General features: G+C 33.5%; 2 protein-coding genes across 2 annotated transcripts; both read left to right on the forward strand.

Annotated features, from left to right (window-relative positions):
• Window positions 1–6,053: 6,053 nt before the first annotated feature.
• On the forward strand, window positions 6,054–7,292 carry LOC126821388 (uncharacterized). The gene is made up of 2 exons (XM_050549798.1): window positions 6,054–6,311; window positions 7,029–7,292. The coding sequence occupies exons 1-2, from the start codon at window positions 6,054–6,056 to the stop codon at window positions 7,290–7,292; spliced, it is 522 nt and encodes a 173-aa protein (XP_050405755.1).
• A 1,412-nt stretch (window positions 7,293–8,704) lies between these two features.
• Window positions 8,705–15,328, forward strand: LOC126821722 (uncharacterized protein C17orf98). The gene is made up of 4 exons (XM_050550210.2): window positions 8,705–8,787; window positions 9,308–9,605; window positions 13,621–13,720; window positions 14,365–15,328. Exons 2-4 carry the CDS (start codon window positions 9,333–9,335, stop codon window positions 14,520–14,522), a joined length of 531 nt encoding a protein of 176 aa, XP_050406167.1. The 5' UTR covers window positions 8,705–8,787; window positions 9,308–9,332; the 3' UTR covers window positions 14,523–15,328.
• Window positions 15,329–15,349: the final 21 nt, after the last annotated feature.

Genomic DNA, 15,349 nt, shown 5'->3' on the forward strand with positions numbered 1-15,349 from the left:
GTCCCTCTAGAGGTAACAATTTTTATCCGATTTAAAACAAAACGTTTGAATATATAACCGTCACACCCTACCTAATGATGACTGAGTTCAAATTTCGTGAAAATCGGAACAAAACTGCCGTACAAAATGGCCGCCCCTCGTACGCAAATAGTGTAAATATGGTATGTCAAGGTTGTGGACCCTCTAGAGGTCATAATTTTGATCCTTTCGATATTCGCGCATACCGGATCGTAACTTCCTGAATTATGAACCTTGATTGTACGAAAAATCTCTTTTGTTTAGCTTGTTCTCTATCCATCTCTTGCAAAATGTGGGCGCATCTGCCTGGCAGTCGCTGGTTTCTGTCATCATCAATTTAAAGGTTCTGAACACTACTTTTTCTACTGGCATCTATACGCCGATGCGCGACGGCAGATAATTTCCCAGTAACCGTCTATAATATGGTTCTATTGAAAGGTAATGCAGATGATTTCAATATATTTATATCCAAACTGTACATTCTATTATTTCTGTTCCCAATCAAAGTATATAAGTTTTTAGAATAAAAATACCGTTTTTAGAAAAATAAAAAGAACACTGAACAAAATGGATCCATGAATTTGAATTTCGAACCGAATACCGGGACAAATAAACAATTTCAAAAACTCAGATAGATAAAAAAGATTTGCCGACACAATTTTACCTACCACTGTCACATTGTGGAGATGTAAAATGAAGGTCTTTTTTCATTAGATGTATGGTCTGAGAAATCGGTTCATACTTCATTTATCCGAATTTCGGACGAAAACCCGAGGTCTCGTGTACACATGGGAGTGTAGGTAAAAGATCCTCTGGTAGTTGGAATTAGATATAAGAGTACCCCCTAGTGCCGCTGTCCGGGTAAAATTTCCCTAATAGCACACTGTATGGCAGATACACGTCTTCATTAGCCCAGTCGAAGCAGAACAGTAGGACGTTAACCCCTATTTCATTTCATTTAATTCCATACTTATATATCCGACCCAAACGCAAATACACGTATATATCTTACAACATACACATATATAATAGCAGTAATCTGTAAATCGCTCAGTAGCCATGTTAAAATCTTTTGAAACCGACATCTGTCAGTATTGCCTACTTTGTGTCCAGTCGCGATTTTCAACCAAGAAAAAAGGTGTTAAAGGAGCTAAATCGCTAATATTTGGGACCTAGATAGTGACAAGAAATGGGTCGCAACGCATATAATAATGTAATCTGAATGTATATACACTGATTTACATTCAATCGTTTCCGTTTTTACTCTAATTTCAAATGAGTTATGTTTGTCGAGATGCACCAGAAGGGGCAATCTCTATCGTCTGGTTATTCCAGTCTATCGCGCATGGTCTCCAAGTAAGAATATTGCGTCACCGTTTGACATGATTTGATAAATTAATGTCTAGCCTCGTTCTTTCTTGTCCCTTGTTACAAATGGCGCTGAAACGTATTATAGTACACGATTTGTGTACCAATGGTAAAATGTTTATTTTGTCTTAAATATTGGATATCAGAAGGCCATCTTTTCCCGGCAAGATCACAACATCGATGTTGATTTAAATTGACAAATAATTCGTGTTTTCAATGTGAAAGACATTGGATGATACTGAGTTAGCGATTTAGCTACTTTAAGCGTATAAATCTATAAACAAGTCTAATATTATTGCATTTATGTGTGTTTTTCTAGAAAACCAATAGTAAAGGCAAGCTTTTATTCTTTCAGTAAGCAATTTCAGAAAATTGTATACATGGCTTTCTCGCAGTTCTTAACGTAATTTAGCTACGAAATGATCGTCACGGTCAAGACGATTGGAATTGCCAGATTTGAGGATGCTGGTTAAATAGGCTCTTTATTACCAAATAACAAAAACTCGTGTTAATTGGGACCAAAAATGTTCAAATTTCCACGATAAAGTTACTAGGGTCAAACAAACTGAGATATTTTCGGTTTTACAATGTTAGAGAGGAATTATCACTTTCACCTAAAAAAAAAAAAAAAAAAAATACAAATGCCCAATATTTCACATGATATCTCAAATAAAAGTGGGTTAGGCACGGCTTATCATCTAATTGCAGTATTTACGTTGTTTCGCGAAATCTTGTCGCGGTTTCTCTAGACTGTATGCATAACCACCAGGCAGAACAATATTGAAGTTTGTTTTGCCATCAAAATGTTGTAAGCACTCGACACTCGACAGGTTTATATAATTATGTACAGTTTTTTTTAGATATTCTATTTAAAGGGGCATTATGAAAGATTTAAATAAAGAGCTGTCCGTTCTCTATATAATATTTCAATGCAAAATGAATATTGAAAATTTCATTCAAATTACTTTATTTTGAGCGAAGTTATCAATTGTTGTAATCTTGACAAGATGTATGCATTCATCGTAACCGCCGTACTGGCCATTCAATGGTGGAACTGTTCTAATCTACTTAAAATTGGAGCAATCCGATGGCATCCAGATTTGATAATAGTCTTGTCATGTTAATAAATGTCTAATTGATAATTTTTATATATAACATTTAAGGTCCAAAGAAAGGCCTGCAATATATAGACAGATTTAGCTTTTACATAATCCCTGTTTAATACTTTATATATTTATAATTATCTCAGTTATATTTATAATATACATAAATTAGTCACGTATTTACCTGGTTAGTACCACAAGGATGATGTCATTGGTCTCTAACCTTTTGAATGTGAAGAAAATCTGAGAACGACCCATGTACACAATGGCAGGCACGAAAACTGGCCTAAAGAAGCGATATATGCGAGAAATCCGCTGTTCGCCCAAAACGTTAACCATACTTAATAAAAAACAAAGGGGTATTGCATGAAATTTTGTATTATCATCTGGTCAAAATTAACTTTACTTCTGCATTACTCATTTCAGGATAGCAAATATAAATAAGCGAATGTTGGTCTCAGAATGACTTAAATACATCACAGTTATTGTATGAAATAATTTATTGTTAACCGGATTAATAATGTATCATATTTCCACACCTTAATCAGATAGTTAGTTTACCTACATACTTAATTATTGATCGGATTATTGTTATATAATTAATATGACTGATTTGAGTTGTATATTTAGTAACTGATATACTTATGAAACGGGGATAGGTGTTCGTATACTAGAAATTGGACTCTTTGAACTGCAAAGTACACTTTATTTTTAGGTAAGTTTCGAAATATAATTTTATAGAAACTTAAAAACTAACTGTTTCTTAGTGGTTTAACACAGTCTATAATTGTTTTCTAGACGTAAACAAATTTAAGTTTCGGAAAACATATGAAACAATTCTTTTTATAAGCTTTGAATGAGTTTGACTACTATCCCAGCTAACAAAAAGAAGGATAGGACGCCGACAACGAAACATTTGCCTACCAACTGCTACTTCGTTCAAGAAGTTGTAACTCATAAAATTCTAAAACGATCAGATCATAATTAAAACAAGGTACAATTTCATAGCTGCACAATTACTGAGTTTAATACTAAGGGACTTACTCTGGAATGTATTACCGAAATTAATATGATTCTTTCTAGGCTAGACAAGTAGTAAAAGTTTCAGAAAGATAGCTTAATAATTTCAACCAATAAAGTGCTATATCTGAAGGTTTTAAAAAGATAACTGGATTATAGCAGCATCTGCAGTGCAAACAAGATATTAAAATGCATCCGCCCCACCCATCCAACAAAAAATATCAATCTACCGAAGTGTTTCGTCCTAAATAAAAAACAGGAATTTTAAAAATGTCAATAGGTCAAAGGTTGTGCCACGGAAAGTACTAATTAAATGAACACAAATTACTGAACCATGCTTTATCACCTTTATCTTAATATCAATTACTTACATATTATTTACTTATAAAATATACATAGATATTAGCGGATTAGTATAGATTATATCAATTCAGCGATAATCCACGGCGACCAGTGTCTATCTTACTCACCGGAAATACACCTTATATACATAAGTAAACTATCAGTTTCTGTTATGCAAACAAAATTTTCTTTCTTTCTCTGAACAGATTTCTAACTAAAATATAGGAGACCCTATCTGGTAAGTCATATTGTTCATTGATTTTTGATATTTTTTATTGTAAAAATCTGACCGGATTTTAGTTTGAGAATGATTATGTAATTATGGATGACGTACTCTTAATGGTTAATACTATAAAATGAAATGGGGTTTAACGTCCTATTTTTTGGCACCGACCGGGATAATGAAGGGGGTATTGTTGTTGTGTATACTTACCAAACTGAAATTCTGTCCATAATTGTAAAGTTTGTCATTGGTGGCTGTTTACAAAGCTATCATACGCCGTAGTCTACAGTTTATCATTTTCTCACGCTCTAGTCTACAGTTTACCATTTTATCACACGGTGTTCTACAGTTTATCATTTTATCACATTGTGGTCTATAGTTTATCATTGACTATTTTCTAAATAAAAAATTAATCACTGGTTTTATTGTCTCAATATTTATCATTGATCGCTATCTAAATTTTATCAGTGATTATTTATTGTTTAAATTTGATCATCTGTTGCTGTCTAAGTAAAATAATTGATGATTGAGAACTGTCTGAAGTTTATCATTGATTGTTGTCTAAATAAAAAAAGATTAATTGGTTGTTGTCTAAATAAGAACATTTCATTGATTGTTGTCTAAATTAAAAAAATCATCATCGGTTATTGTCTGACTTTTTAATGGATCAATGCTGTCTAATTTTTTATATTATTTGCTTTCCAAATATGTCATTGGTTGATAGGCCTACTACAAAATTTCATCAATGGCGGTTGTCTCTTTTTATCATCTGATTGCTGTCTTATTCTGTGACTGTCTAAATTTTATCTATCAAATTACAATTTTACCATTTATCATGGAGTTATGAAAATTCACTAAAAACGAACAGGTAAATTGAATAAATGTGACAGTAATGACGGGTTTTGATTCTGATGCATAATTCCCACTGCTTCTCGTTAAATGATTTTGTTGACAGTTGTTATACATACAATGTTGTTCTCTTTCGGCGAGGTTATGATTAATATACTAGTAAACTATGAAACTTTACCCGAAATTCTGTTTTAATATAAAATACGAAGAACACATATCAGTAAACGAGTAAGTCATAATATCAAGCTTCAAACTAGTTTACTTAGTCTATTTTATTAGTTTTTAATCCAGTCAATTCTCTTCTCTATCCCCATTGTTAATCCTCGCCCAATAAATACCAGATTTTCAGGGTTTGTCTTCTCGTGAAAATCACCATTGTCAGTTTGCTGTGTATGTCAGTTTGGTTTACGGTAATTCCATCAATTTACTGTTAATCTAGGCATAATGTATATTACATTACAATGCATAATACGGACTTGATTGACATTGTGAAATATATTTGATGTGTATGGCACCTATTCTACTTATGACGAGCTGCTATAAATTAGTAATAGTTATGTTGGTATATAGAGTCTAGTTGAGGTCGTGATTTTATCAGAAGGTTGGGTACAAGGAGAAGATAAAGGTATACTGTTCATGGAATAGGTAGGCTCTATTTTAAAAAAAATGTCCAATAAAAATATTCATCGCGTATACATGGACATACCTGGATTGCATTCTTTAATTAGGGCTATAGTTTAAAGTCGGGGTTGTCTTTTAATTTCGTTTTATAATATGGCGATATCTTAAAGTTGGGATTGTCTTTTGATTTTATTTATTTAACATGGTGATGTTTTAAATTCTTTAATATTGCAATGTTTTAAAGACATGAATTTTTTGCAGAAAGAAATTATTCACTTTGGTTTATCTTATTGCTAGACAATTTTCCTGTACCGCTTGTTAACCTGGTACTATTGGTATGTTATGAGAATTTGGTTCACTGTATTAAGAACATTTTCAAACAGTATAAGCAACGTCATCTATTCTTTGGTTGGTTGATTTGGGGCGGCAAACTTAATATTTTGGGGATTTTAAGGTATGCGACAACATCTAAAAGTTTTATTATTTTCTTTACAGAATAAAATATAATCATGTCGTGGGTAATGTTTGGAAGTCCCTTGTGGAAGACTGATAAAGTTTCCGATGGAATCAAGCCATTACCAGGAGCTGCAGAGTGTAAGGACCTAGAGGATAAATTTGTTAATGATGGAATAAAAACAGAAGTACAAAATTTTCCTAGAAATCAACCAATTATACCCCCTTATAACGCTGTTAAAGATGTCTACGCACAAGCTTACTTTCAGTCACCTGTTGTGAAAGGGATATTTGAACGAAATGAAGCATTGAAGGTAAATAGAATAAAATGAGATGCCTGTCGAAAGCCCCCTTTTTGATATATATGTATATAGCACGAAGCAATCTTTTTATTTTTTTTTTTTATTTTTTTATATTTTACTGATTTTTAGTTTCCAGCATAATAATGTCTTCCTAAATATCCTTATTCCTATTTCTATATTTTTTTTTCCAGAAATGCACATTAATTGCCGTCTTTGGTTGCTATATGGAGTCATTTTTTGTTCATACTATTATTGTTGCTTTGATGGGCGTGCGTTAAATTCGTTAACAATATTGGAGTTACCGCCCTTTAAGCGACAACACAATGGGGATGCTCGAGTGAACGTTGAATTCTTTCAAACCCCAAATTAGTGAAAATCGAGTAAAAATGGGAATTTGGGACTAGAAAGCATGCTGAAACATATTGGTTATGTTTAATTACGTTACGATTCTACTCACACCACCTCCGTTGTCGGGACTGACAGAACAGGGACAGGTCTGAATTCCGCGTCAAACTATTGCAATTCCGTCAAATCGGACATTTCCGATGGTAATCAAGCCTCCCCATTAACAAGTTTCCCAGGCCCATTGCTTTGATTATCACGTCCAGATTTTTTAAAAGTTGTAAACAATTTAAGCGAAAAAAACTACAAAATAAACTACACTTTTTTGACGTACTAGCAAAGATGTTATTAAAAGAAATTATTTCATGTTGCTGTTTTTGTTTTCAGAATTTTAAAGAAGAAAAGTCCCGGATAAGCCATAATAAATTAAGTGCTAGAAAACGATGTCCTATAACACCAAACGATAATGAACTGAAATTAAGAGAACAGAAATTTATAAATGACGGCATAATAACAGAAAGATCCCGCACCAAATACAAAGACATAATTCCTGATTATGACGCCACAAAAGATCATCACAGCAACCATTACACCAAAAGAGCAGACGTCAAACGATTATTAGCGGTCACGTGTACACCTCGAGGTAAGTAAAGCGAACTGAATATTCGTACTATCAAATATTATCGTTTTTTAAAATCTTATTATTACGTTTAAAAACCGGAAAAAGATATGTATGTTTTAATGTAGGCTGCCACTTATTCGGCATTTAGTGCCATGAATTTTTCAAGGACGGTTTCACATAATGATGTTAGGGGTAGCGTTTGTGGAACTAACAAGCTAAGTGTGATTTGTTGTTAGTTCTACCCCCAAAAAAACAAACCGGTGTTTTTTCTTAAAACTATTGAAACTTGAAATTCGATGGTATGAAGTCGGAATATGAAACTGTCCTGTTAAAATTCTTTCTCGTGGAATTGCACACATTGCCATAGAAAAACAATCATATTATGTTACTCAGTTAGGCCTAATGGCATAAGTTAAACTTTACTCATTTGCTTTCCTTCACTGTGCGCGAGGCAGAATGGCGTTACAAAACCAAGAGATGGTCGGAAAATAAATATGACTCTAGCAAGTTCAACTGTGACTGTTGTACCCAAACCGCTATCATTCAAACTAAAAAGTGGGGAACAGTTTACTACTAACTGCCTTTTACCCAAACTCCTATCATTCAAACTAAAAAAAGTGGGGGAAAAGAGAGTATAATGTACTTGGTTGAACGTAACCACACTCCAGTTCACTACTAACTGCCTGCACAATAATCACAAATTCATAAAAAAGAAAAAGAGAACAATTAAATTTGGTAATCCCATTATGAGATAAGCCCCATTTATTATGATTGGGTGCTTGCTTATGATATGAACTGTAAACCAGTAAATAACGACTCTTGTCAGATAATGATAAAACATATTCAATACTAGTAATACCGCTTACTTTACATAGTCAATAATGACCTTGCTTTTTTTAAGAATTGTCAATAACGACCCCCGTCTTTTACACAGATCACTTTTACAAGATCAATATAAATCTATAGAATATTACACAGAAGATCGCGATCACGTGATGGCAACGGGGATTAGTTTAATCCCACTCTATTATATAGCTATTTATTAAAATCTAAAAGGGCTCTGTTTGGGAAAAAGATCAAATGACAGTCTGGTTCAACAAAAACCCATTAGCAGTATTTAGCGAGTAACTCACAATCACATGATATTTTATTCAATAAACAAGAACCCGAATTCGTATTAGAATATTTATAAATGCATATAATTTAGCAATCAAGCCACGGATATTGATATTAGGAAAATACAACAAATGACTTGTGGTTTCATGGAAGTTTATCGTACTTCAAAATCAAATGAAAAAAAAAAATCCAAAGAATTATGATGTTTATTAAATCACAAAATATTTTAATGTTTTTGAAAAATCCTCCTTTTTTGACCCCCGATAATACATCACTACCGTTGAAAATAATTGAACTGTGAAATAGATTTGATCCTATTAAACTACGCGTAGAGGAGGTTCTTATCGGGACTGCAATAAATAAATCTACCTTAGCAACGGCTGGTATAGACTTTAAAGCGTGGTGTAGGTATGTATGTAATAGGCTTGTTAACGTATTTTGGTTGTATATAGAGGTTTAGGTAATACAGCCTTGACAACATAGCTACAAATCTCTTTAATTATTCGTCGAGGATTAAAGGGTTTGTTGGTAATATCAATAGCTGATTGTGTGTATTGTATAGAGTTCGGCGTAATTAACTGCATAATTTACCGAGTTGCTCAATTAATCCGTCGGGATTCGCCATTTAATTACAACCGAAGATCATAACTTCTGATTATAATTGGATTAACACATGCCGTGGAGATGCATGGTAACGTTTAGCAAAGATTAGGATTAACTGTTAGTGATAATCCATTTTAAGGTTGTCCAAACTTTGATTAGAAACATACTGTACTTAAATCAAGCGCATGCAGACATACGATAGTCTGACTCATATAGGTGGACGCGCTTCGGACATCAGCTGAGAAAGTTCCGTTTGATAAGTTTGCGTGTTTTTGTGCGGTTTAATATTAGTGGTCATTGATTTTTGTGATATATCTTCTTGTAGCAGGAAGTCAAAGTCATAGATAACCATGTCGGACGGCCAGAACAGCACACCCCGAGAGAAGAAAAGAGTCAACAAAATATACAGAGCACCAACTACCCCTCCTCCGGAGGAGCTTTTTACTAAAGAGAAAAGTTTTGTATTAGATTGTAACGCGGTCAGTAGTATCTCTAATGATTATTCTAAAGCTAATCCTAAGTTAGGTCCCGTTATTACGCCTTATAACTCGAAAAAAGATATGCACGTTAAAAATTATTTTGAATTTCACGGGGTTGACAAGACCTTAAAGAAGACAGGTCAGGTTAGTTAGATTATCACTTTTTTTTTCATTATTATTTTTTTTGTCTTTTCCATGGATTTATCTATATACACATACCATATTTATATTGTATTTGTATACATGTACCGAATGACAAAAGAAACACCAATTTCTTGATGAATTTACTTTAGACACATTCTCCATTTAAAGGTAAATTTATCTGGGGTTTTTTTATTCACGAAACGTGTATTATCACATACACTTTCAAATTGTCATGATTTATGTAAGACTGCTCTGCTTACGTCACATTCTGCTTGCATATATTTATTATTTTTTTCACATTATCTTTATTAAGATGGAATATTATTATTCAAAATGGTGTCAGGTATTTCTTTTGTCATTCAATATATTATCTTAGGCAAAATATTAATGCTGTTCCATGGCGAAACCATTTATCATATACACCCATGTCTCCCATCGTAAATAGTTCATTCGTTTTTATTGTGAGCTTTTAATGATTAATGTTTAAACCGCATATCTTCGGATCACTTGTCCAAATATTTATTTCATTATAAAAGTCAATTGTGTCTAAAGGGACATTTCTCTGCAGCAGATATATGAATATGTGCCCTGCATGGGTCAATGACCTATTAGGCCGTACTTGCTATTTCCTGACATCTAAAGGATGAACCCAAGAAATATGTCAGTTTTACCATGCGCAGTTCAACATTCTCCATAAATCATTAAGTGCTATGTTTAAGATAGTCTTTTTCGATACCATAAATAATTAACCAGGAAATTTAACTAAAAATAGTTTTCTGCCGTAGAACTGTCCCTTTAATGCTTACTCGTCCATTACGGTATATTGTACTATAGTAGAGGTTGTTGTTTGTAGATCCATCACATATCCTATCATTAATGGTATTCATATTTGTATAATAATATTTGTATATTAACAATGTAATATATTTTGATCAAATACATTATGTCGAATGTTGCCTTCGACTACTGTTTGGTATCATTGTAGTTTAGTAAAGAACTTGATTGATATTTTAAAGATGCATTATGCTAGATTTAGATAAAGAGATGGTAGTTCTTGCTATAATAATTTAACATATATTGAAAATTTCCGCCAAATTACTTTAGTCTGAGCGAAGGTTTGACAAGCAATGGCTTAGTCTTGATTATCAAGTATCACTGCCACGATAATAAATGACGTCCATATTAACGTTAAACAAATATATGGCAGATATTGTCTAATCCACTCAATGTTACGACCACCCAATAGTCTAGAGGGTTGGTTATTAACCTGTCATGCAAATAATATTATACGTTAAATAATAATTTATGTAACATTTGAAGTCAGAAAAAAGACCGGCAATAGACATATTTATCTTTTACATAATGCATCTTAAAAGATCTTGATGATGGAATTTTTGAGTTCCAATACACAGTAAGCTAGAAAAAAAAGAGGAAAGGGGTATGTGTGTGGGTGGTGGTGGTGGTGCCGGAGGGGGGGGGAGTTCATCCAGCCCCCTCTATCAGAATGAAACATGAATATACGAAGTTAATCCAACCAAGTCCACCCGAATGCGATCTTACTTTCCCATAGTTGTCAAGAAATTCCTTGTTTGGAATTTTCTAGCTTAGGTCAGCAAGACGTCTGTATTGCAATTATCCTAAATCATTTTTAGACTTCAAGTATAAATATTTCTAAATGTGGAATCAGTACGCTAAACAGATAGAATACTCTGGACGAGAATAGAAAATTGAGCGAATCAGTTACATATTTATGTATGGGAAAGTTTTCTGATAGTTGCACAGTGAGATCGGGTGTCCGAGGAAAAGTGGGTCTGTGCTGTCTAGCGCCATATCTCTAAAATTGATGGAATCAATTCCAGTTCATGAATAATCGCTCGAATATCGCTTTAATACTCGAAAGCCATAGAACGATTATACAAGTACAAACTTAGTTGACATATGATGACATTAATATATAATGTATTATCTGTGTAGATTTTTTATTAATAGAGCGTGTGACTACCTATTTGATTTTATATATTGATAAACTTAGCGACCGCATGCTTGATCAATACTTCTACCACTTTTTACATTGACATTGTAGTCCTGTCAAGTCGACCTATCAGTTTTGTAATATGGTTGTATACTCGATAAAAGACAAGTGTTAGCGAAATATTTAGTTGTTAGCGAAATATTTGAGTTTTTGATAAGTTAAGGGGCAGCATCGCAAAATAATTAAATGAATAGGGTGTACTGAATACCGAATAAATTTATGTACAAATAGAGTTTGATGTTATACCAAATCATAAGCATTCTTTAATTGCTTGATTGTTATGTTATTAGAACAATTATTATTTCAAAATGTTTTCAAATTGATCAATTCTAAATAGTTCGAAGCTTCTGTGTTCTATTTCATCTCACTCAACATCTTTAGGCGTGAGAATCTTAAAGGAATAATTTAAATTTGTGTCATGCTGTCATGCTGTCATGATGGTTTTTATTATTATGAAAATATCCAGAGACAAGCGATGCTATAGAAATCGACATTCTTTTCTTTATTCATGATTGCTGTGAAATTAATTCCACATTACAATGAAGATTTATTGATTCCAAGATCCTAGCAATGAAGAAAGCCTTTCTTGTTTGTCTATCATATCCCATACAGACACCATGTAAAGAGAAACAAACCACAATAGATTTTCAATCGATTTCATTCAAAGACACTTTGCCGTTTTTCAATAGGGGATCTGGAAGATTATGTAAACTTATTGACTATATAATAAAAACAAGTGTCTTATTGATTTGACATAGTTAAAGCTGTCATGAATATAAAGGTCTGTTTTAGATACTCCACTGTAGCAGTAATGAAATGCAATGGGCTTAGTGTCCTACTGACACACTGTATCCGCTGGATAAGGACCACTTTGATATGACTATCTACGTTAGCACTTACATTATATTAAAGTACCACGTCTACCTCGGTAACGTCAAAATTTTATTAACGACCAAACTTAATTTGATATGCCAGTTTAATATCTAGCCTGTGAGTCAATGGAAATTTAGCTCATAATTTTCGGCTCCTCCAACTGTTTGACGGTGGCAATCACACAAAACTTTAGCTTAATGCAGCTTCAATGTACGGATTCCTTAGGCGCTTGACACTACAATGCAATGACAACGCAATGAAAACGCACCATTGATTTGACTGGAAATGGTGGCTAGAAACAATGCCGCTAAAATTTTATTTTTGTCATAATTTTGTAGGCTGGACATGTACCAACAAAGGAACATCAACGACAAACTAGGGAGACCAACAGTGATACGTAGGCACAAGGGCTAAACATCTAAAGTAAATAATGTGTAGGCTCACTTCTAAAAGCCACAGACACCATTCAGTCGTGTTGCAATGCTGCTTCCAGTGGCTCTGGTGCTCATACCTTCCGGAATTAACGCCAAGGGTCGTTCGCTTTCCGTGTTCAGGTGTCAACCTTGCCATATTGTTGCGACTTCCATAAAAATTTTAAATGCACTTCCTATATAAAATCGTGATTTTCAACATGCCCATAGTGAGGTTTTTTTTTGGCGCCACCGTGAAACATCATTTCTTCGTGGCCGACACCAGATTTACAATCATCCATTCATTGAAGTGTTGTGTTTGTATTGCGTCTCAGTATATATACATACCCGTTAGATGTAAGCTAAGGTCGGTGAGTAATTAGAACCGAGCCAATGGACATTCTAGTTTAAAAGTCCCCAAATCATTCTGAAATAAATTCAATTCCTTCAAAACCTATTCTCGTGTGGTCGTGACTGGTTGTTGCATGTACCCTATCGTTGATTTACGAGTAAGGTTTAAGGGAATGTTTTGTTTCTGTGTGTCTCTGCCCTTCACGCCCAACAATTTTTTTCAATGATTGGTATTTTAAGGATAAAGATAGAAATTAATCTGAATAACCCTAAAACATGAAGGTGAGTATTTTGCTAGATTTTTATACAGGGAAAATATTAATACGTTATATTTTATTTTCTAATTCAGTTTAAAAATGGAGAATCGATTGATGGTAAAGTGATGGATTTTTTTCATAATCAAGGTGCTGGTTATAGATACTTATCTAGAAGAAATATGAATGGAGCAGGTAAATAATAGTCACTTTATCTCCTATGATCTGACACGGGTGTCTTTGGCAATAAGGAGAGTGCAACCTACAATAATCCATCATTGACAAAGAATGACTACTGTCCTCTGCACCAATCGGCAAATGTGCGATGAGGGAAATTTTGCCAGGTCAGCATTCGAATTCTATCTGCCACCAGTTCTTTTAGGTGCACGACCTCGTTTTTCCTCCACATCCGAACGACTAGATCACGTCCCTTCCATTAACACATTAACAAAGCTTCTATTTGTCCATTGTCAAAGAGATGGTTCGTTCTTCTATTAAACTGATAACTGGATGGGCACTTTTGAGCTTTTCGGAAATATTCGTCGTAAAAGACATAAACTGTGTTCAGTTCTTGTATGGAAAGATTGTCCCCTAGTTTAGTCTACCCCGAAGTCGGCTTCGAGATCGTACCCCGGGGATGGGGGTTGGAGGAGAAAACAAATTAGAAAAAAACCCCACTTTACCACGGTTAAGAGTATCGATGAAATGATGACATTCGGAAACGTTACTTAAGGAACAGGCGCAATTGGGGATGCTGTTAGATTAATGATGTGGAATGTGGTCTGATTGTTTCTGGAGTTTATATTAGTTACATTTAGTGTATTTTATTTTGTTTCCAGGGAGATCTCGAGAATTTGTAGATGGTCATTCACAATTCATGCAGGATGTTAAACCCGTTATAGGCTATAATGGTCAGTTTGGTTACAGACGAAATACACCTTGGCTCAGAGAAAGTCCTTCGCCATTTGGTACCAGCTCGCGTTCCCCTACCAGTTGAACTATACAAAGTATAAAATCCTAAAGAAAACTTTATTTTTAAATGAGAAATCGATCTGTGAGAAGGATAGCATATAAAAAACATTAGTGTCACTGTCAAATCAGATCGAATTTTGGGTGCATAATGCGAACCATTCTTTATATTTGAAATTAACTGTTAATTTTCCGACCATAATTCCTGATTACTGTACAAACATTTTTGGTGAATCAGTTTGAATTTTTTCTTTGTTTTTTTTCCTGAGAACTATCGCAAATCATGTTTACGTGAAATATGTTTTATTTCTTGATTTACAACAAGCATACAATATTTCTGATTATAATGGTAGTACAATCTTCGTTTTGGTATTCTTTTGATTACCAATCTGAATTTTCTCATTCACGAGGAAGTAATTCATGTTTATTAAAATCAATTTCGTATTATCTTTAAGTGAGATATGTTTTATTGTTCATTTACTTTAAACAATCATAGTTTCTGATTTTGTTGGCAGTACAATCATTTTCTTGTGAATTAGTTTGACGTTGCCTATTTGCAAAAATCTGATTACATGAATTTTCCTGCCAAAATTCAAGTTACGGTTCGTGATTGTTTTAGACCGTGTTTTGACAGTAGAATAATATTCACTGTTAGCTTGTTGCATCAATAATTTAAATCTGTTGTTTAATTTATTAAGCACGATAATTTTTTTTATTTATACATGTATTATAATAAATTAATGTTGTTTTCATTGATCGTATATTTTATAGTATTATTTATTAATCAGTATTATTGTTCATATTATGACTAGAATAAAATGTATTGTAAATATTCATCATGTTGGTGTTAAGAGG

This window comes from Patella vulgata, chromosome 5, assembly GCF_932274485.2.
Source record: "Patella vulgata chromosome 5, xgPatVulg1.2, whole genome shotgun sequence".
In the NCBI taxonomy this organism is placed as follows: Eukaryota; Metazoa; Mollusca; class Gastropoda; family Patellidae; genus Patella; species Patella vulgata.

What these genes read in the sequence shown, in the direction of transcription:
- LOC126821388 (XM_050549798.1), top strand. Translation starts at nt 6,054, where the DNA reads ATGTCGTGGGTAATGTTTGGAAGTCCCTTGTGGAAGACTGATAAAGTT. An exon ending in AACGAAATGAAGCATTGAAG is followed by an intron (nt 6,312 to 7,028) that starts GTAAATAGAATA and finishes TTTTGTTTTCAG; the next exon opens with AATTTTAAAGAAGAAAAGTC.
- LOC126821722 (XM_050550210.2), top strand. Translation starts at nt 9,333, where the DNA reads ATGTCGGACGGCCAGAACAGCACACCCCGAGAGAAGAAAAGAGTCAAC. An exon ending in CCTTAAAGAAGACAGGTCAG is followed by an intron (nt 9,606 to 13,620) that starts GTTAGTTAGATT and finishes TTTCTAATTCAG; the next exon opens with TTTAAAAATGGAGAATCGAT. An exon ending in AAGAAATATGAATGGAGCAG is followed by an intron (nt 13,721 to 14,364) that starts GTAAATAATAGT and finishes TTTTGTTTCCAG; the next exon opens with GGAGATCTCGAGAATTTGTA.